The following is a 23,851-nucleotide window of genomic DNA, read 5'->3' on the forward strand; positions in this document are numbered from 1 at the left end:
GGTAGTCACAAAATAGTTACAGGGATGTAAAGTACTGCATAGGGCCCTAGCTGGTTTGGCTCAGTGGATAGAGCATTGGCCTGTGGACTGAAGGTTCCCAGGTTCGATTCCGGCCAAGGGCACATGCCCAGATTGTGGGCTCTATCCCAGTGTGGGGCATGCAGGAGGCAGCCAATTAATGATTCTCTCTCATCATTGATGTTTCTATCTCTCTCTCCCTCTCTTCCTCTCTGAAATCAATAAAAATATATTTTTTAAAAAAGAAAACATAGTTTAAAAAAAATAAAGTACTGTATAGAGAATGTAGTCAATAATCTATATATACTAGAGGCCCGGTGCACGAAATTCGTGCACCCTCGGGGGATGTCCGATTGCCACTTTAAACCGGTTTAAACCGGCAGTCGGACATCCCTCTTGCAATACAGGACCACTGGCTCCTAACCTGCCTAATGCCCCTAACTGCTCCCCTGCCTGCCTGATCACCCCTAACCGCCTCTGCCTGCCTGCCTGGTTGCCCCTAACGGCCCTCCCCCACCAGTCTGGTCACCCTCAACGTGCATATGGCTGGGGTCCCTCAGCCTGGCCTGTGCCCTCTTGCAGTCCCGGAGCCCTCGGGGGATGTTCTCGGGGGAGTGAGACTAAGCCAGCAGTCAGACATCCTTAGCTCTGCTACAGAGGCAGGAGAGGCTCCCGCCACTGCTGCTGCACTTGCCAACCGTGAGCCCAGCTCAGGGCTTCTGGCTGAGTGGACTCCTCCTGTGGGGGCGCACTGACCACCAGGGGGCAGCTCTTGCATTGAGCGTCTGCCCCTGGTGATCAGTGTACGTCATAGCGACTGGTTGTTCCACCGTTTGGTCGATTTGCATATTAGCCTTTTATTATATAGGATAAAAATCTAAGTGACCATCACAACCGAACAGACGACCGAACAGGCAGCGTGGGACAACCAGGCTGGCAGGGGGGTTAGTGAGGGGCGACGAAACAACCAAGCAGCAGGCTGTGTGGGGCGACCAACCCAGCAGGGGGGGGTTAGTGAGGAGCGACCAAACGGCCAACCGATGTGTCTCTCTCACATTGATGTTTCTCTATTTCTGTCTCTCCCCCTTCCTTCTACTTTCTCTAAAAATTAATGGAAAAATATTCTCAGGTGAGGATTAACAAAAAACAAAAAGAACAATATAAAGCCCATATTGTTTAGATTCAATATACAATTTCAATATATAAAGAACAAATAATATGCAGGACTTTAAAATGCTTCACCTGGTTTATCAGAAGTGTGCTTTGAACATTGGAAGCAATTCATAAACTCCCAATGTGTGGACCCCAAACATCCAGAGTACTACTGTGGGATGCCCCCACAAGGAACCATTATTCTTGGCTTACCTGGTGTCATTGTCAGGACACTTGCTACCCCTGACATCTACCTGTTTGAATTTGCTTCTGAATTTTTGCAAGTTCCAACCTAGGGCAGGCTGAAATTTCTAGAACATGTATTTTAATAAAAATTATATATATAAATATAGAGCATACTTATTATTATTATTTGGCAAAACTTCCCATGTAATTTCAAGCATATTAAGTATGCCTACTTAGTTTTCAAATTTTCTTTTATAAGGAGAGAGAATAAATCTTTGAGGTATTCCAGGGCCCATTGGAATACCCCAAAGTCATCTCTTGGTTAAAAAAGTCCCTTAAAATTTAAATTTGAAAAGCTATCAACTTCACCAAAAGACTATAACATAAGCCTTTTTTGAAAACCTGGGTAAAACAAACACATATTTTATGGTAAGAACTTTAAAAGACATTCATTAAATTTAAACTGGTTTTAATATTAAATACTTTGTCCAAACCACAGAGTCCTGTTTAATTTATATATGTATTTTAATCGCTTTTAGCTAATAAAATATTACATCCTAGTTATGCCATTTGGAAGCAGAAAATGCACCACTCATATCACAGACAACATATCACATAAATCCTATACATGTAATCCAAGAATAACTCACTCTCTTCCTTTTCCCTTAAAAATGCATTTCTACACTTTATATCTTCTATTATTAAAATTACTAGAGGCCCGGTGCACGAAATTCGGGACTGGGTGCAGTCCCTAGGCCAGGCCAGCGATCGAAGTGCGAGCGTCTGGAGTGGAAGGGCAGATCCCAGCTGACCTCTGGGCTCTGGGCAGCACCTGGACCCCCAAACCCCAGCATGCCCTCCTCCACCTGAGTCATGGCGCCCAAGTCCCCATGCAGAGATGCGGTGAGTGTGGCTGGACGTCGCAGGCCGGGGCGCAGCGTGGGCCTCTGGGCTGCCCAGCAGCACCACATGGAAGCCGATCAGGCAGCACACTCTCTCCTGGCTGGCTGCGCAGACCAGCTCCTGCGCGAACGCACGGGAGCCCAACTGGCCCCTGCGCTTCTGGTGGCTGTGGCCAGGCTCACCCGAAGAGGCCACGCAGGTGTGGGGCAGGCTCCTCACAGGCGCCTGGCACCTGAGCGCGAGGCGGGGGAGGGTGAGGGGGGGTTGGGAGGTTTTGGAAGGGTGGGGTCAGGGGAGGGGGGCCTTTCCAGGTGCACGAGCTCTGGCGACCCAGGGGAGGGTAACAGTGGGAGTGAGAGCAAGCTCAGTGGACACCCCGCATTCTCACCTCACCTCCGTCCCTGTCACCCCCGCCCCCAGGTAGCCAGTGAGAGGTTACAGCGTGTCGTCGAGGCCCGCCATGTTCTGCACCGCCCCCTGGTGATCAGCACACATCATAGCAAGCAGTCGAACTCCCGGTTGAGGGGACAATTTGCATATTAAGCTTTTATTATATAGGATATAATTTCTTTCCAACTTACTTGAGTTTTTAACTATTAGAAACCTCAGTTTCCAATGATAACCACAACGTAAGCAGTCAGTATTTCCTAGGTTGGCTTTTATGAACATATTTCATAACCTTTAGAAACAGATTCCTCTGTTGGCAATTACACTCACTTTCAAGAAACACACCTCCAGTAAAGCACAAGACATTCATCAACAGCACCAATTCCACTCTACAGCCTTTCTGCAATAAAAACCAAAAGCAGGCGAACTTAAGACTTGTCTAGCAATCAGCGTCTCAGTATTTCATGTTATTTCAAAGTACCTAGATATTCAATAACTTTTATCAAACTTACAAATTTAGAAAGGAATAGTTGAAATAAATTAAATGGATTTGCTCAGATATGGTTAAGGTTGTTTCTGTTTGTTTTTTATGTCAACTATTGGGCTGCCACCCAAATGTTGGCAACGGACTGGCAAATCCATTTGAAGTATAGTAACCTCCATCTTGTATAAAAAAACTGCTGTTTGAAATTCTCTGCTATTGTTAGATAGTCCCTAGTCCTGTAAACTCTGTCATTATAAACTCTGTCACTTTAAGACAGTCTCTTATTCTATAAAATGACGTTGTTTTTAGTTCAAATAATAGAAAAAGATAAACTTAACTGTCTGACCTTGCAAGCTAGCCATCCAATGTAATGGACTAATTTCTATATAATAAAGAGGTAATATGCAAATTGACCATCACTCCAACACACAAGATGGCCACCCCCATGTGGTCAAAGATGGCCACCCCTATGTGAACACAAGATGGCCACCACAAGATAGCCGGTAGGGGAGGGCAGTTAGGGGGGACCAGGCCTGCAGGGGAGGGCAGTTAGGGGCGACCGGGCTGGCAAGGGAGGGCAGTTAGGTATGACCACCAGCAGGGGAGGGCAGTTGGGGGCAACCAGGCCGGCAGGGGAGAGCAATTAGGGGCAATTGGGCCGGCAGGGGAGCAGGTAGGCATCGATCAGGCTGGCAGGGGAGTGGTTAGGGGGTGATCAGGCTGGCAGGCAGAAGTGGTTAGGGGCAATCAGGCAGGCAGGCAGGCGAGTGGTTGGGAGCCAGCAGTGCTGGATTGTGAGAGGGATCCCAGATTGGAGAGGGCGCAGGCTGGGCTGAGGGACACTAATTTTGTGCACCAGGCCTCTAGTACTGATAATAATTCCCATTTATGCCAAGTACAAACTCATATATTCTAGGTTACAACTGTCTGTAACAATAACTCACACAGAGCCCTTTGTAATCTCAGCAAACAAAGAGGCTCGAAAAGTATAAATATGAGAGACTTCCTGTATGCGGTGCTCAGAGATTTGGAAAAGACACCTCCCTCTGGGCCACGTGCAATAAACGACTCCTAATTAATTGGCTCATTAAGGCGTCTTGTATCTCATTTGCTGATTTACAATACAACACATTCACCCATTATTGGAATGTTTCTTTCCATCAGGGTACATTTTTCTAGTTTACAGACAGTATAAGCTTGGGGTTGCCTCTGAGAGCCATAAAAGCTTGGTTATGTGGAACCTCTGTCCATTTCCCTTTGTAATGGTAAAACAGATCTAGCTGCAGCATCAGCTAAATAATTTCCTTTTGCTTTCATGGTGGCAGCTTTAGAAGTCCTGGAATTTTGATAATTGCCAACTATTTTAATTTCTGTATGACATCTAACAATTTTGCAACCTGTTTTCCATAGCTACTGTCAGTGTAAATATTGGCTATTTGATCTTTGACCAATGGATAACCTTGAGTTAGAATAATTAGGCTTGTTGGACAGATTTTATTCAGGTAAATAAGAACCTTTAATTATGTTCACCATGGAAGTTGTTGCATATCCTGCTTTGTAACATTCCTGCTTATCTTTTTCATCTGGAAACCAAATTACGTCAGCATTATTAAGGAGTTTTCTATAAACCATTGCTAGGAATAAGAAGGTGGTTGGTAAGCAAAATGCAATTGTGGATGTCTTTATCCTGCAAAGAAAGTAGCAAAGTTTCTGAGTTAAGACTGTTACATGAAGTTTAAATGAGATCAGGTGCAGAAGGCAGAGCCAGTTGGCTGACAGAAATGTAAAATGTGATGAGAATTCAGTGGAGCTTTAACATAATGGGGAACATAATGGAGAGCCCACGGCTATCTTTTGCGTTTGTTTGCATAATCTGTCTATAGCAGAAATGGCTGTCATGCAGTGGGCCTTTGGCTACTGAGTCTAGTTGCTGACTATTATAACCTACAGGTTTATGATCTCTATAGTTTTTAGTTAAAATTTCTAAAGGTATTTCTTTCATTACTATGTATAAAAAGTTAGAAAGTTTATAATTAAAGTGTCGAGAGTGGAAGTTTTAGATAATTCTTTAGAGATTATATAGCTTGTTTCTGTTCTGGGTGCCACTGAATTAGATCAGGTCAATTTGATTTTAATAAGATATACAGAGGCAGGGCCATTAATGAAAAATTTGGAACCCAATTATGACAATATTTAGTCAAACTCAGGAATCCTCTAAACTGCTTTCTTGTTTTCAAAAGAGGACAAGCTTCGGTTCCTCTGAGTCTTTCAGGGTTACTTAGTAACCCATTTTTGGATATTAGATAACCAAAGTATTTTGCCTGAGATAGACTGAATCAGAGTCATGGCCCTTTATAGCTAGCTGTTGTAATAAGTAAATTGTGTCCTTTGGAGAGTCTAGAAATTTTCTAGAGCATAAAAATAAATCATGTAGGATGAGAATGGAAGCTCTAGGAAATTTAACATCATTTAAATTAGATTTTAGTATCTAATACAATAGGTAGTGTTAATGTAAAAACAAACAAACATTCAAACCTGTAAAGAATTTTTGTGAGATTATTTGAGACAATCTGTTGACAATTGCCCGGAAGCAGAACCTCAACGAATTGAGATAATGCTCCAGAGAATGGCGGGTTACATCTATATTTATATATTGCAATCAAAGGAAGGGACGTAGGTGGGTTACATGAAATCCATTGGTGATAGATTAGAGAGGTGGGAGAAAGCAAAGCGGGGGGTGGTGGGGGGTGGGATAAATCCCTGGGATTGGATAAAAAGCAAAATGATAGACACATACTTAGGTGGGTGCAGGAACAATTAACATGATGATTTGTGTTATCTGTCCTGGCGCCCAGCATATTAGGTTGTACCCCAAGGGGTTCAGAAAAAGGGAAGTTACAAGTTACGCAGACATTTCAAGGGTATCTATACTAATAATAGACAAATATGTAAATTGACTGTACCTCCATGACACCCACAGCCAATTAGGAGTGAGTATGCAAATTAACCCAACAAAGATGGCAGGCCTGTGGGCAGCATGCACGCACGCAGGCACTGAGCAGCCAGGGGTGTTCCTGCCCCCCTCCCCACCCCCACCCCCAGCTGCTCGGGGTCTATGCATGCAGGTGCTGAGTGGCCGGGGGCGGGGTTGGATGCCCACCTGCCCTCTGCATAGCCAGGGTGACGTGGTGGGTGTCCCCAGGACCCCAGCCGCTTGGCGTTTGTGCACGCGCATGCTGGTCACAGGGACGCATTGGTCCCAGGGACGCCACTGGAGTGTCCGGTCCAGTCAGCCCGGCCTGGGGGCAGCTGGAGTTTGCAGTCCTCTTGGTTTGTGCAGTCCCTGGATCGAAAGCGGAAACCAAGAGCATGGGGAGCACCAGGAATTCTGGGAATCGTAGTTCTGGTGGCAGCCCCTGGACCAGAAGTGGAAGCCCAGAGTGCAGGGAGCACCAGGAATGCTGGGAATCGTAGTTCTGGTGGCAGACGCATTGCCGGATCTCCTAGACACTAGAGCAAAGTGAGCCTGGAGCAAGTTACTGTTGCAGGTGGGGGATGGAGGGAAAGCAAAGGGGAGAGACATAAGTAAAGTCACAGTGTCAAGGAAAAAATAAAGGGAAGATATCCTGCAACTTCTAGGAAATCTCCACCAATGGAGCAAAGGAAAAAAAAAAAAGACCTCTATTATTTTGTGAGCACCAAACCAAACTGGGTTGGGGTCTCAGACAATTTGCTCATATGATTGTAAAGACAGACAGAAACTCCCGGAATGGAGAGGGCTCTCCTGAGGGCTCCCAGATTGGAGAGGGTGCAGGTCTGGCTGAGGGACCCACCCCCTGTGCATGAATCTTCGTGCACCAGGCCCCTAGTCCTATATAATAAAAGCCTAATATGGAAATTGTCCCCTCAGGCGGTTGTTCAACTGAGAGTTCGACTGCTTGCTATGACGTGCACTGACCACCAGGGGTAGTGTGGAACATGGTGGGTGTCGGCAACGCAGTGCTGGCAGTGGAGGCGCTGCTGGCCCCGATGGGCCCTGACGAGAGCAGGACTGCAGTGGGATGGTGGAGCAGGTGAGCGGGCAGTGCCACGCCAAGGCTGTTGCAAGTGGGGGCCCGGCCCCGATCAATTACCCAACAGGCAGTGACCAGCGGCAGGGGCGGGGTGCCAGGCGGGGCTGTGAGGCTTGGGGTGCTAGCTGGAGTTGCGAGGCTGGGGGTGCAAGCTGGGGCCCGATCCCCGCAGGCCACCCTGAGGGACCCCACCTGTGCATGAATTTGTGCATCAGGCCTCTAGTGTTATTATAAATGCAAAAAAAACAGATAGGCTCAGTTAAGGTAAAGGTTGACCTTGTCAGTGTAGGTACCGGCCTAGGATGTAACTACCCACCATAACTGCTTTTAGTTAAAGTTTAATTTCAGAGCATTCTTTGTGGTTGCTTTAGGTCTCTGGTTTGCAATACTACCACGCAGGCCTTCCCTGAGCTTGTCAGGTGAGCAGGTGGCCCCTTTCGTCCACAGTAGCACTCTTTGTATATCCCTGGGGCATTACTATTCAAGTAAACTTTTAGTCTTCCCAGGTGAAAGCAAAGAGGTATTAATTGTCTTTCCTACTGGAATACTGAAAAAGGCACTACATAAATCTATTACTAAAAAATATTGGCAGTCCCCAGAAATGGCTGATAATAAGGTATGTGGATTTGGTATGTGGATATTCCCACAGGATATCTGGGAATAACTATCTTATTTATAGCTCTGAGATCTCATATGCATCTCCACCTTTTTCCATTTGGTTTGTTTACTGGAAGGATAGGAGAATTACAGGGGCTCATGCATGGAATTATAAGCCACTTTTTAAAAGTAATCTTCTATACTGGGTTTCATTCCAGTTTGTGCATAAAGGTTATTGGTGATTGCAAAAGGCCTGAAGTTGCATTGGAACATCCTGTAATGAACATTCAGTTCTCCTTGTGGAGGGAGGTTTCTTTATCATTATTTTCCCAATTGGTATGATTAGATCTCCCTACTATTTGCACAGAAGCTTTCCTCCAGCTTAGTTAGGTGTGGTCAGGAACAGATAAAGTAGCTCCAGTATTTCAAGGGCTTTAGTAATTTCTCTTCTTTTTTAATAGTAATTTTAACTTCTCCTTAACTATTAGTAAAGAGAAGGGGAAATGCCTTGTCATAGCGAAGCATAGTAATCTCCATCATGTATAAAACTACTGTTTGAATTCTCTGCTATTGTTAGATAGTCCCTAGTCCTGTAAAGTGTGTCATTATAAACTCTGTCACTTTAAGACAGTCTGTTATTCTGTAAAATGATGTTGTTTTTAGTTCAAATAATAGAAAAAGATAAACTTAACTGTCTGAGCTTACAAGCTAGCCATCCAATGTAATAGATAATTCCCATATTCTTATGCCAAGTATAGTAAACTCATTATGTAGTCAAGGTTACAACTGTCTGTAACAATAACTCACACAGAGCCCTTTGTAATATCTGCAAACAAAGAGGCTCGAAAAGTATAAATGCGAGACACTTCCTCTATTTCGGGGCCCAGAGATTTGGAAGAGACACCTCCCTCTGGGCCGAGGGCAATAAACGACTCCTAATTAATTGGCACCTTAAGGCGTCTCGTATCTCATTCAATTATTTACGATACAATAGTCCCCAGAGCAGCCCTCTGATTGCTTCTGTTTTTGTGTGTTTTTCTAAATCCCATGTCAGTTTTCTCTCATCTTCAATGTGGACAGACCTCTCTGCAGGAGCTTTCCTGTGAACCTTATTTAGTAATTCTGTTGCTTTTGCTCCCAGAAACCAGTAGGTATATCAACTGGAATAGGTTAGAATAGCCAGGGTTACATGTTCTAACAGTTTCATCCAATTTCTTTGCGAACCCATCAGGGTCCCAGAGAAAACAGGGGAACAATTTCTGGTTTCTCTCTGCCCGAGACCAGCTATTCTTCAAAGGGAGCTGCTAGAATCCGTGTCTGAATTCCTATTTTTATGTTCCCTTAGGTCCATAGGGAGTGGTAGTGGAGGAGATGTAGAGAGAAGGGGAAGGAAAAAGAGAGGGGGGAGTGCAAGTCAGGACAAGGGAGCTCAGAGAGCAAGTATAGTGGAGGAGCTGTAGAAGGCGAGGGATGGGGTATTGGCTTCAGAAGCCTTTTTTAGTTCAGAGACAGTTTCTAAAATTTCTTATTAATTTATTTTCTTCCTTTTTTAAAAAAAGAATTTACCCACGCTTCTCCTAGAAGCTTCTAATTTCCCAATCAAGATAATGTTTCCCATTCATTAATTTTATTATTATTATTATGAATTATTATTTTAATCTCACTTTAGGGTATTTTTTTCATTGATCTTTAGAGAGAGAAAGTTGAAGGGAGGGAGGAGAGGGGGAGAGGGAAGATAGAGTGAGAAACATCAATGTGAGAAAGACACATTGTCTGGTTGCCTACCGTATGGGCCAGACTAGGGCTGGGGATCAAACCTGCAACCAAGATATTTGCCCTTGACCAGGATTCGAACCTGCGACCCTTTGTCCGTGGGCCAAAGCTTTAACCACTGAGAAAACTGGCCAGGGCCATTCAGTTTAATTTTAGAGCCAGCATTTTTCTAATTTTGCATGTGAGAAAATTAATTTAGGCATCCAAAGAAAACTGCATTTTAGTCATTTTAACTCGGGGGTGGGGAATGTCTGGCCCACAGGTCGTATAAGGCCCTTGAAATATTTGGTCTGTCCCTGCCAAGGCATTAGGGGTGAGTTAATTAAATGTTTGACCAAATATAGCAGCTCATTTTTAAAAATATATTTTTTTATTGATTTCAGAGAGGAAGGGAGAGGGAGAGACAGAAATACCAGTGATGAGAGAGAATCATCGATCGGTTGTCTTCTGCACACTTCCCACTGGGGATCGAGCCTGCAATCCCAGGCACTCAGACTCTCAGAAGGATATTCCGATTGAAAGGCCAAAGTTTAAAACCAGCCACCCATTTTTTCCTCTGGCATTATCTTAGGTTCTGTCAACCCTTAACCTTAGTTCCATTCGAGGATTTTAGAAAACTCTATGGACTCCACCAAAAAACCTACTAGATTTAATAAATGAATTCTGCAAAGTAGCATACAAAATTAACACCCAGAAATCGATGGCATTTTTATACACAAATAACCCTCAGAAAGAGAAGCTAAAATACTATTTATCATTGCAAAAAAATTAATAATAATAAGATACCTGGGAATAAACTTAATCAAGGAGGTAAAAGACCTATACTTGGAAAACTACAGGACACTGAAAAAAATAAATACAGGAAGATACAAACAAACGGGAGAATATACTGTGTTCATGGACTGGAAGAATTAACATCATTAAAATGTCCAAACTACTCAATCTATAGCAATCTATAGGTTCAACACAATCCTTATTAAAATACCAACAGCATATTTCACAGATCTACAACAAATACTTCAAAAATTTATATGGAACCAAAAAGACTCCAAATAGCCGCAACAATCTTGAGAAAGAAGAACAAAGTAGGAAGGATCAAAATACGGGATATCAAATTATATTACAAAGCCATTGTAATCAAAACAGCCTGGTATTGGCACAAGAACAGGCATATAGACCAATGGAACAAAACAGAGACCCCAGAAACCGACCCAAGCCATCGAGTGTAATGGCTATATGCTCAATTAATATTTGACAAAGGAGGCAAGAGCATACAATGGAGTAAAGACTGTCTCTTAAATAAATGGTGTTAGGAAAATTGGACAGGTACATGCAAAAAAACCCAAAAAAAACAAAAACACAGAGAAACACCATACACAAGAATAAACTCAAAATGGATAAAAGACTTTAAGTCCTAAAACCATAAAAATTCTAGAAGAAATCATAGGCAGCAAAATCTCAAACATCTCTTGTAGCAATATGTTTGCCAATACATCTCTGAGGACAAGGGAAACAAAGGAGAAAATAAAGAAATAGGTCTACATCAAACTAAAAAGCTTCTGCACAGTAAAAGAAACCATCAACAAAATGAAAAGGGATCCCATTGCATGGGAGAAAATATTTGCCTGTGATACATCTGATAAGAGGTTAATTTCCAAAATACATAAATAACTCATACAACTTAACAAAAGATAAACAATCCAATTAAAAAATGGTCAGAGGACATAAATGGACACTTCTCCAAAGAGGACATACAAATGGCCAAGAGATATATGAAAAAATGCTCAAAGTCACTAATCATCAGAGAGATGCAAATTAAAATTGCAATGAGGTATCACCTCATACCTGCCAGAATGGCTACTATTAATAAGTCAACAAACAAGTACTAACGAGGATGTGGAGAAAAGGGAACTATTGTACACTGCTGGTAGGAATGCAGACTGGTGCAGCTACTATAGAAAACAGTATGGCAGTTCCTCAAAAAATTTAAAATGGAACTGCCATTTGACCCAGTGATCCCACTCCTGGGAATATATCCTAAGAAGCCAGAAACGCCAATCAGAAAGAATGTATGTGCCCCTACGTCATAGCAGCATTATTTATAATAGCTAAGATCTGGAAATAGCCCAAGAGCCCATCAGTAGATGAGTGGATAAAAAAGCTGTAGTGTATCCACACAATGGAATATCATACATCTGTAAAAAAGAAGGATCTCTGAGACAGCATGGATGGACTTGGAGAGTATTATGCTAAGCGAAATAAGCCAGTTAGAGAAAGACAAATATCACATGACCTCACTTATATGTGGAATCTAATGAACAAAATAGACTGATGAACAAAATAGGTCCAGAGACATGGAAGCATGGAACAGACTGACGAATCTCAGAGGGAAGTGGGGTGAGGGGAGAGATTGGGTGGAAGGGGTGAATGGGGGGAGGAAGGGACATCTGTAATATTTTCAACAATAAAGGTAAATTTAAAAAACTGTAAAAATGCAGCTGGAAGAAAATTAAGGCCTCTTACCTTGAAATAGGGAGGTCTGGAATTCCAAGTGAAACTCACGCAAGTCCACTCAATGCAAAACGATGAGCTTGTGGGGGGCACAATAGACCCCTTGCTGGATACTAGCACTGGATCTGGGTCCACAGGGTGGTCCTGGGTGGGCTTCTTTGGAATCCTGCCACACTACGCCAAGTAAATGTCAATGTAAGAAACATTCAAACCTATAACGAAGTTTTGTGAGTTTTTTTGAGCCAAACTGATGAAAATTGCCTGGAAGCAAAATCTCATTGGATTGGGAAAATACTCTAGTCTAGAGAATGGCAGTTTTGCACCTTATTTTATATATTACAACCCAAAGAGGAGGCATAAGTGGTTTACATGAAATCCATTGGTGATAGATTAGGGAGGTGGAGAAAGCAAAGCGGAGGGGGTGGAGTGTGGGGAGAAAGGGAGCAACTTCTGAGCTTAGATAAAAAGTAAAATGATAGACACATACTTCTCTTACATAATTAACAAAACAGTAACAATGGGAAGATTTGTGGTTGTGCAGAGTGTGGTCCAGATAAAGGGAAGTTACCCTATATTCCAAAGGTTTGTTACGGTGATGTAAAAAGACAATAGGCTCCATTAAAGTGAAGATTCTCTCGGGGAAGATTCTAGCTAGGACATGACTACTAGCCACGAACTGCTTTTTAAAAAAAATTTTATTGACATTATTACAGATGTCTCCCATTTTCTCCCTTTTCGCCCCCCTCAATTCCCCAGGCCTTCCCCATGCTATTGTCTGTGTTCATGGGCTATGCTTATATATGCATATATGATTTTTGGTTAATCTCTTCCTGTCCCCCACACCACATGCACACACACATGCACGCGCGCGCGCGCGCGCGCGCGCGCGCGCACACACACACACACACACACACACACACACTGAGGTCTGTTATTCTGTTCCACGCATCCATACCTCTGGACCTATTTTGTTCATCAGTTTATTTTGTTCATTAGATTTCACTTATAAATGAGATCATGTGATATTTGTTTTTCTCTGACTGGCTTATTTCACTTAGCATACGAGTAGTACTCTCCAGGTCCATCCATGTTGTCTCAAAGAGTAAGAAATCCTTTTTTTACAGCTTCACAGTATTCCATCGTGTGAATGTGCCACAGCTTTTTTATCCACTCATCTACTGATGGGCACTTGGGCTGCTTCCAAATCTTGGCTATTATAAATAACACTGTAATGAACACAGAGGTGCATATATTCTTTCTGATTAGTGTTTGGGGATTCTTACGATATATTCCCAGAAGTGGGATCACTGGGTCAAATGGCAGCTCCATTTAAACATTTTTGAGGAATCTCCATCCTGTTTCCCATAGTGGCTGCACCAATCTGAATCCCACCAGCAGTGCACTAGGGTTCCCTTTCCCCACATCCTTGCCCGCACTTGGCTGTTTGTTGATTTCCTGATGGTAGCCATTCTGGCAGGTGTGAAGTGATAACTTGTAGTTTAATTTGCATCTCTCTGATGATTAGTGGCTTGGAGCATTTTTTTTTATGTGTCTATTGACCACCTGTATGTCCTCTTTGGAGAAATGTTCATTTAGGTCCTTTGCCCATTGTTTAATTGGATTGTTTGTCTTCCTGGTGTTGATGTGTATGAGTTCTTTGCTTTGTTTGGAAATGAAACCCTTATCAGATGTATCATTGTGGAATATGTTTTCCCGTACCGCAGGTTTCCTTTTCATTTTGTTGATCGTTCCTTTCGCTGTGCAGAAGCTTTTCAGTTTGATGTCGTCCCATTTGTTAATTTGTTTCCCTTGCCTAGATATAATAAATGAGTTTGCAGTGTGTCTGTGAAAATACGGCTACATGAGATGTCTGAGATTTTACTGCTTATGCTTTCCTTTCAGGATTTTTATGTTTTCACAACTTACATTAAAGTCTTTTATCCATTTTGAGTTTGTTCTTGTGTATGGCGTAAGTTGGTGGTCTAGTTTCCTTTTATTTTTGCAGGTACCTGTCCAGTTTTCCCAACATCATTTATTGAAGAAACTATCTTAACTCCATTGTATGCTCTTGCCTCCTTTGTCAAATATTAATTGAGCGTAATGGCTTGGATTGATTTCTGGGGTCTCCGTTCTGTTCCATTGACCTATATGACTGTTTTTGTGCCAATACCAAGCTGTTTGGATTACAGTGGCTTTGTGGTATAGTTTGATATCTGGTATTGTGATCCCTCCATCTTTGTTCTTCTTCCTCAAGATCGCTGTTCGGGTCCTTTTTTGGTTGCGTATAAATTTTTGGAGTATTTGTTGTAGATCTGTGAAATATGCCATTGGTATTTTAATAGGGTTTGTGTTGAATCTGTAGATTGTTCTGGGTAGTTTGGACATTTTAGTTATGTTAATTTTTCTTATCCATGAACATGATACATGCTTTCACTTTTTTGTGTCTTCCCCTATTTCCTTCTTCAATGTTCTGTAGTTTTCTGAATACAGGTCTTTTACCTCCTTGGTTAACTTTATTCCCCGATATTTTTTATTGTTGTTGCAATGGTAAATGGGATTGTTTTTTTAGTTTCTCTTTCTGAGGGTTTATTATTGGTGTATAAAAATGCTATTGGTTTCCAGGTGTTAATTTTGTATCTTGCTACTTTGCAAATTCATTTATTATATCTAGCAGTTTCTTTTGTGGAGTCTTTAGGGTTTTCTGTGTACAATATCATATCATTTATGAATAATTACAGTTTTACTTCCTCTTTTCCAGTTTGGATGCCTTTTACTAGTATTTCTTCTTCATGTCTTATCTCTGTGGCTAGGACTTCCAGTGGAAAGAGTGGTGAAAGCTGACATCCTTGTCTGGTTTCTGACCTTAAGGGAAATGCCTTTAGTGTTTTCCCATTGAGTATGATGTTGGCTGTAGGTTTGTCATATAGACCACGAACTGCTTTTGGTTAAAAAGTTTTAAAGTTCAGACCATCCTATGTGGCTACTTTAGGTCTCTGAGTTTGTAAGGCCACCACCCAGGCCTCCCCTGAGCTTGCCAGGTTTAGGATGAGGCCCCTTTTCGTCCACAGGTCTGTGCTGACTCTTGGCAGCATTGAATGGCAGTACACTCACCTGTTGTTGGCCAGTTGGGGTGGAAACAACACTGGTCTTCTGCCCCACACTGCCACACCCAGGTCTGTTTAGCTTTCCTTCCTTCCAGCCTCCCCCACTCACTCATGCCAAAACTTTCCCCAAGGTGGGTGGATTAATTTGCCTTCAGTTTTATCATAGGACAGATCTGCTGCTTTCAGCTGCTCTGCCCAATACATTATCAGCTATGAATGTATGGATTCAATATGTAAAGAATCTCTTTGGGGGACAGGTAATGAGTTTTAGATATAATGGTAAGTTTCAATCGTTCAGTTGTGTAAAAATCACTAACAGATAATTGTAGTTAACAGTGTACGATTACATTTCATATATAGTTAATTATTTGTGGGAGCTTGAGGAGGTTGCGAAATATATGCAATGTAATCTGATTTAAAATTATTGCTGGAGGGGGGAATGGGGATTTATGGTTTAATGTGTGCAGAGTTTCAGGTTGGCAAAGATGTGAATATGAAAATGTTCTGGAGATGGATTGTGGTGATGGTTGCACAACAATGTGGATGTACTTAATGCCACTGAGCTGTACACTTAGAAGTGGTTAAAATGTGCCCGCCCAGTGTGGCTCAGTGGTTGAGCATCGACCTATGAACCAGGAGGTCAAGGTTCGATTCTCAGTCATGGCACATACTCGGGTTGCAGGCTGGACTCCACTGGGGTCATGCAGGAGGCAGCTGATCAATGATTCTCTCTCATCATTGATATTTCCCTCTCTCTTCCTCTCTGAAATAAAAAAAAATATATTTTTTAAAAGTGGTTAAAATGGACCTAACTGGTTTGGCTCAGTGGATAGAGCATCGGCCTGCAGACTAAAGGGTCCCAGGTTCGATTCCAGTCAAGGGCATGTACCTTGGTTGCAGGCACATCCCCAGTAGGGGGTGTGCAGGAGGCAGCTGATCGATGTTTCTCTCTCATTGATGTTTCTAACTCTCTATCTCTCTCCCTTCCTCTCTGTAAAACATCAATAAAATATATATTTTTAAAAAGTGGTTAAAATGGTCAGTTTTATGTCATGTATGTTTTACTACAACAAAACATGATTGCTAAATTTCCAATTTTATTGAAAACTAAAATCAGTATTTTATTTATAACTATTTTCTTTTGATGAGGAGTTTTAAGATTTGTCTCTCTTAGCAACTTTTAACCATACTGTTCATTACATCTACATTGTGGTGGGCAGTTAGACAGATATGAGCAGAGCAAGGACAACAGACCATGTACAGAAGGTCACCAGGGTGGAAAGCCCCAGGTGCCTAGCAATGGGAAAAACTGGGAAAATAAGGACTTTGCCCTCAGAGTAACCTTTCCTCCCCTTGCATATCGCTGGTCATGAGGTTTAGACCCCCTGACCTTTCATATTGCTGGTCATGTGGATTACACCCCCCCGCCAGAGGGGGAATGAACAGGGGGCCAGAGAATATCCCTTAAGCATTAAGCCCCCAGGACATTGAGGTTCTGACCCTCAGTAAATACATCTAGGCGTCAGGTGTATTTCAGCTCCAGGCCCATCATCCTCGCTCTGCTCATGTCTGTCTAACTGCCTACCACAGATATAATGGTGTCTGTCCCGATTTGCCACTGTGACGACATCATCGGACATTTATGACATTGTGTCTTTCAGAGGCTTTCTCAATGAAGTTTTCAAGAAAGGAGACCCGGATAGTTGCAGTGTCCGTCTCATGAGGGGAGAGATCACGTTTTCCCAGGTAAGGGACACCCTTGAGAAGGCATTCAGTGCCTCCATGCCCATCTCCCGCACCGACCATGCCCCTGTGAGGGCAGAGCCGTGTCTGCTTTATCCATGTACCCCTTATGGCCTTTAACTCACAAGATGGGCTGGAAGCCCAGAGACACACAAAGGGACATTTTAGGCTGGGTTATTGTCTTTTGGGGCCAAGCAGAGAGACATACCTCAGTGACTGGGGAATTTCCAAACTTTTCAAGGTCTATGCCAGGGAGTTACAATAGCCAAAGTAGCTTTTTTTTTAAAAAAAAAATTTTGGTAAAATATACATACCATAAAATCTACCAACTTGATTATATTTAAATATAAATTCAGTGGTATTAGTATATTCATATTGCATACCATCCATCTCTAGAACTCTTGGTCTTGTAAAATTGAAATTCTATACCCATTAAACAATAGCTTCCTTTTTATCTCGCCTCACCCTGTAACTGCTATTGAACTTTCTCTTTTTACATATTTAGCTACTACAGGTACCTTATGTTTGTGGAATCATGCAATATTTGTCTTTGTGTAACTGGTTTATTTCATTTAGCATAATGTCTTCAGGGTTCATCTGTCCTTACAGGACACGATGTCCTTCCTCATAGGAATGGAATTATCTACAGTAATAAAAGAGAAATATGCAAATCGACTATACCTCGGCGATGCCCACAGCCAATCAGGAGTGAGTATGCAAATTAACCCAACAAAGGTGGTGGGTTAATTTGCATATGCAGGCTTGGAGCAGCTGGGGGTAGGGCGGCTGCTTGCGCATGTGCCGGCACCAAGCGGCCTGCGTCCCAGGGACAGGCATCCTCGGGACCCAGGCCGCTCTGAGCCTGTAGGCCCACGCATAGCCCCAGAGCAGCTGAGGTCCCAGAACGACCCCTGGCCACTCTGGGTCTATGCGCGCAGGTGTGGAGTAGCCGGGGGCGGGGTGGGAACATCTATGCCATGGCAATGTGGCAGATGTTCCCGCCCCATGGCCGCTTATGTGCGCGCCGGCGCCAAGCGGCCTGCGTCTCAGGGATAGGTGTCCTCGGGAGCCAGGCTGCTCTGAGCCTGTAAGCCTGCATGTAGGCCCGGAGCGGCTGGGGTCCCAGAACGGCCCTCCCGGCCACTCCGGGCCTATGCACGCAGGCACGGAACGGCCAGGTGCGAGGCAGGAACATCCCTGGGACCCAGGTGCAGCGAGCGAGCAGACAGCAGGGCCCTGCTTGCCCCTGGCCATGGCAGCAAGGGGAAAGCAGTCCCCTGCAGTGAGCGAGCAGACAGCAGGGCCCCCACAGAGAGCAGACACCAGGGCCTGCGGTGGCATCAAGCAGGCAGGTCCGCAGAGAGCAGAGAACCACGGAGAGCAGGCCTAAGCCATCAGTAGGCCATCCCCTGAGGGCTCCCAGATTGGAGAGGGTGCAGGTCGGGCTGAGGGACCCCCCACCCCTCCGTGCACAAATTTCATGCACCAGGCCCCTAGTACTGTGATAAATGCTAATTAGGTTCCATTTGTCTTTAAATATGTATACCACATTCAGTCCATCATTCATCCATTGATGGACACTTGGGTTGCTTCCACCTTTGCATTATTGTGAATAATACTGCTATAAACATGGGTGCATTAAATATCTGTTTGAGACCTTGATTTCAACTTTTTCTGGGTATATATACAGAAATGAAACTGCTGGATCATATGATAGTTCCATTTTTAATTTTTGAGGAATCACCATGCTGTTTTCCATAGCTGATACACCATTTTACATTCCCCCCAACAGTGCACAAAGCTTCCAATTTTTTCATGTCTTTGCCAACCCACATTGTTTTCTGTTTATTTTTTTTATAGTGGTCATCATTGGAGTAGCTATTGCCACTGGGGAGGGGTGTTAACTAATAACTATATAATGTGTGGACTGTGAGGGTCAGAGATCAGGATTTGAACCATAGTTCCCCCTTATAGACTGAGCGACCTCAGCAACTTGCTTAACCTCTCACAGTCTCAGTTTTGCCATTTATAAGATGAGAGTGATAATACTATCAATTTCACAGGTTGTTATTAACCTTGAAAAGTGCTTAGCATAGTGCCTGGTGCAGAGTAAGTGCTCAAAAAATAATAGTTATTACTGTTATTACAACCTCAATTATTTTTTAACAATGTAATCAGGATTGAAAACCATTTGAATTCTCTATTAGTGCCTCAAAGAAGAAAGGCTATTGAGAATCTACTCTATAAATACACAGATAAAACCATCTATATTTTTAAAAATTTTTATGACTTACAGCCACTTATAGGTCAGCCAGAGAATTTGGGGCTTACTGTAATAGGAAGCAAGAGCCCACTTTTTCTGGGAAGGCAAATGTGGTCTTATTATTTGGAGTATAATGAATTGCACTTTAAAACTCTCTCTCTCTCTCTCTCTCTTTCTCTCGCTCTCTCTCTCTCTCTCTCTCTCTCTCTCTCTCTCTCTCTCACACACACACACACACACACACATTGTGGCAACTAGTGAATGAAAACTGGAATGATATTGGGAATAAATGTTACTAAGCTTGAACCAATTAAAAAGCTGCAGTAATACTGTTGGAAAGTAAGGAAAGAAAGAAGTTTATTTTCAATAAACATAGAAATTATAGAAAGAGTTTCTAGTAATTGCAGTGAAAATCCTACACCCATTTAGTCTTCTTTAACTTGTGTATAGTTTCTAGGAAACTTGAATAAGTTAGAGGAAGAGGTCTGAAAAACCAGTTATACTAAGATAAAGGCTACTTAGGTTCCATGTGTCTTTTAAAAAGTCACTAGAGGCTCGGTGCACAGATTTGTGCATGGGGGGGGTCCCCTCAGCCTGGCCTGCACCCTCTCGCAATCCAGGACCCTCGGGGGATGTCCAACTGCCGGTTTAGGTCCCATCCCCACAGGCCGGGCCTAAACTGGCAGTCAGACATCCCCCGAGGGGTGTAGCAGTGCACCAAGCAGTGCAGGCGGCCAGGGAGGAGCCCGAGCCAGCACTATGCCCCTTGTGCTCATCCCGACCCACTGCGCCTGCCGCCGGTCGCTCGGTAGTGCTGCTGTGGAGTCAGGAGAGGCTGTGGAGTTGGGAGAGGCTCCCGGCTTCTGGCTGAGCAGCACTCCCCTTAAGGGAGTGCACTGACCACCAGGGGACAGCTCCTGCATTGAGCGTCTGCCCCCTGGTGGCCAGTGTGCGCCATAGCAACTGGTCGACCGGTCGTTCCAGTCATTCAGTCTAACAGTCACTTAGGCTTTTATATATATAGATACCTTAGGAATGAATTAATCTTTTAACTTTTATGTATATGGTACAAATAAAAAGTACAGAAAGTATATGGCTTGATGAGTTTTCACAAACTGAATATACCCTTGTCACCAGCACCCAGGAAAGAAATAAAACATTAGCCTCAGGCTGGTATGGCTCAGTTGGTTGAGTGTTGTCCCATGCAATGAGAAGTCAATGGTTCAATTCCTGGTCAGGGCACATGCCTGGGTTTCGGGCTTGATCCCCAGTAGGGGACATGCAAAAGGCGGCAATCAATGTTTTTCTCTCTCTCACCAATGTTTCTCTCTTCCTCTCCCTTCCTCTCTAGAATCAATAAAAACTGTTAAAAACAAATAAATAAAACATTATCAGCACCATAGTTATCCCACTTAAGCCCCTTCTTCACACTTGCCCTCTAAGACTACCATCCTGACTCTAACCTTATAGATTACTTCTGCTTATTTTGTACTTTGTGTAAATGGAATAATTTAGGCATGCACACTCTTTTTTATCTGGCTCTTTTCCCTCAACATTATATTTATGAAAATTATAAATATGAAGTTGTAGATAGTTTTATTCTCTTTGTTGTATGATATTCCATTGTATGAATATACTTCAATCTCTTTTTCCATTCTGCTTCTTTTTTCTTCTTCCTTTCCCTTGAGTAAGATGGAAAGGCATTGGGAGAATTTGAGAAGCAAAGTGATGTTAGTGGACATGTATTTTTAAAACCTCCTCTGGCTATTATCTAAATAGACCAAGAAGGCAAAGATTATTTTACAAAGACCACTTATGGAAGCTATTAGAAAATCCAGGAGAAAGATAATGGTGGCTTAAACTAAGGTAGTATTGGTAGAAGTGGTAAAAAGTGGTCAAATTCTGGGAATATTTTGATGGTAGATTCAACAGGTTTTTCTGATGGATTGAATGAGAGGCATGAGAGAGAAGTTAAGGATGACTCAGGCTTCTGGCCAAAGCAAACTGGAAATATGGTTTGCTCTTAAATGGAAGAGGGATGATGGCTGTGGGGGTTGGGAAATCAGGTACTCAATTTGGGATATTTTAATTTTAAATGTTCATTGATATCCAAATAGAGTGTGGAATAGGCAGCTGGATATATAAACTCAGAATTCAAGGAAGAGGTCCAGGTTGAATATATATATATATATATATATATATATATATATATATATATATTTACATCAGGTAAATGGTATTTTTAATACCATTGGATTTAATATGATCATGGAGAAAGAGAGCATAAATGGAAGGAGCCAGAGTCCTGGGTACTCTGATATTAAAGGTCAGGTTGGTGAGAAGGACCCAGCAATCAGAGATGGATAATGCATCTCCATTAAAGAAGAAAACCAAGAGAGTGTGGAGTCCGGAAAGCCAAGAGGTTATCAAGTTTTATTTACTTTTTAAATTTTTTATTTGATTTGCAGAGAGCAAGGAAGGGAGGGAGAGAGAGAGAGAGAGAAACGTCAATTTGTTGCGCCACTTATTTATACATTCATTGGTTGGTTCTTGTATGTGCCCTGACCAGGAATTGAACCTACAATCTTGGCATATTGGGATAATGCTCTAACCAACTGAGCCACCCGGCCATGGCAGGTTATCAAGTTTTAAATGAAGAGTGTTACCAACTGTGTCAAATGCAACTGATAGGTCAAGTAAAATGAAAATATATAACGGTGAGTTCCCGTTAGATATAGCAACACTACAAGGTCATTGGTAACCTTGATGAGACAAGTTTCTGGAATGTGGAGGTGAATGTTTGATTAGAGTATGTTCAAGAAAGAATGGGAGGAAAGGGTTGGAAGATTATGTAAAGTATAGCTCTGGAGGAGGACAGTAGCCCAAGATCAAGGTATCCATAGGGTTTGTTTCTTCTGAGGCCTCTCTCCTTGGCATGTAGATGGCCATCTGCACCCGTATCCTCACAGCCCTTCCTCTGTGTGTGTCTGTTTTTATAAGGACACCAGTCATATTGGATTAGGGCCAAACTATGACCTCATTTTACCCTAATGACCTCTTTAAGGACCCTATTTCCAAGGACAGTCACATTCTGAGGTCCTGGGGATTACAACTTCAACAAGAATTTAAAGTGTGGGGGGGGGGGAGCGGGCACAATTCAGCCCATAGAGGGGCATTTGAGTATTTTCCAGTGTGGGGCTCTTAGGAATAATGCTGCCATGAACATTTTTGTCCATGTTTTAAGTGAATATATGTAGACATTTCCATTTCCTGTAATGTATGTGTCCAGGAGTGAAGTTGCTGAAAAACAGGGAATGCATATTCAGATTTAGTAAATGCTGCCAAAAGCTTTTCCAAGTGATTGTGCCAACTGACAGTCCCTGGACAATTTACTTTTACAGTGGGTGTCACTCATGGAAGAAGACTATAGGAAACACTCCGAGGATTCTGGAATTAGCCTCCCTGAGAATTTCTCTGTCAGCCAGATCTTTGGCAAGGCCATTTCAGCAAGGAAGATCAACCACTCCATGCTTCAGGCAGTTCTCGCTCTCAAAAAAAAGGGTAAGGATCTAATATTGGCCATTTTCTGACCCAACCACACCAGAACCCCTGGTAGGGATACATTTAAATGTGTTTTGAGGGAGACTGCCTTGTGAGCAAAATTCTCTCCCTCTGGTGACATTAGTAATGACCTGAATGACCCAACCTTTTATCAGAGTGATGATATAAGGTCTTTTAAACAACTATGATTTTTTTCAACCTCTGGTTGTCACAGGGACGGGCTATGAGTTGGGTGATCTGGATTCAGATGGTGTCAAATGGTCTAAGACATGAGATCATGTTCATTCAATGGCCATTTATTTAATGTCAGAGCCCAAATCTTCATGAGTGTATTTGAAATCACTCCACCCACTTATCAGTAGACTTGCCTGCCTGTGGCTAAGGCACCCCATATTTCTCACTCACATTATGTGGAAAGCATCACACCATCGACTCAGCTGTGTCTCGTCTCCAGTATCTCAGGGTTCTTGCTCCCTCTGGTTAGGCCGAGAAAGCCCGGGGGCACTGCTATCTCTGTACCACATTTCTCTCGTTTTGAAATGGGAATGCAGTCTCTGAAAGCCAAAGCAGGTGTTTTGAAATGCAGTCGAGCAGAGTTTGCAGTAACACAGGCTGGAAGGTGTATTGGAAGGGCAGTCCGGAGGCAGATGCAGCATCTCCATCTGGGCTTCTGTAAGCCCTTAATATACACGGTGGGCTCACTCTCGTGTCCCTGTGTCAGGAGGTGCTTAAGGGTGAAGATGATTCTTTCCCAGCATCAGGAGGTTGATGTAAGTGAGTAGAACCCTACTTGGCTCCAGGCAGAGCTTCTCGGTGCAAAGTTCTGTAGCTGGTCCGTTCACTGGTGACTTCTTGCTCAGGGTTTACAACCTGCATCCTCACCAACAACTGGCTGGATGACAGCACCCAGAGGAGCAGCCTGGCCCAGCTGATGTGTGACCTGAGGCCGCACTTTGACTTCCTGATAGAGTCATGTCGGATTGGAATGGCCAAGCCTGATCCTCAGATCTACAGGTTTATGTTGGACACCTTGAAGGCCAGCCCCAATGAGGTACATAGTAGATGCTTCCTTTCAGTCACTGGGAAAGAATGTTGT

At 43.1% G+C, this 23,851-nt stretch overlaps 1 protein-coding gene across 1 annotated transcript in view; it reads left to right on the forward strand.

Annotated features, from left to right (window-relative positions):
• The window catches only part of EPHX2 (epoxide hydrolase 2), a 64,279-nt gene that overhangs the window by 4,483 nt on the left and 35,945 nt on the right, over positions 1-23,851 (forward strand). Inside the window, exons 2-4 of the mRNA XM_079771178.1 lie at positions 16,850-16,934; positions 22,596-22,755; positions 23,616-23,806. Coding sequence (XP_079627304.1) covers positions 16,850-16,934; positions 22,596-22,755; positions 23,616-23,806 — 436 coding nt within the window. The remainder of the gene's footprint in view (positions 1-16,849; positions 16,935-22,595; positions 22,756-23,615; positions 23,807-23,851) is intronic.

This window comes from Cnephaeus nilssonii, assembly GCF_951640355.1.
Source record: "Cnephaeus nilssonii genome assembly, chromosome: 5".
In the NCBI taxonomy this organism is placed as follows: domain Eukaryota; kingdom Metazoa; phylum Chordata; class Mammalia; order Chiroptera; family Vespertilionidae; genus Cnephaeus; species Cnephaeus nilssonii.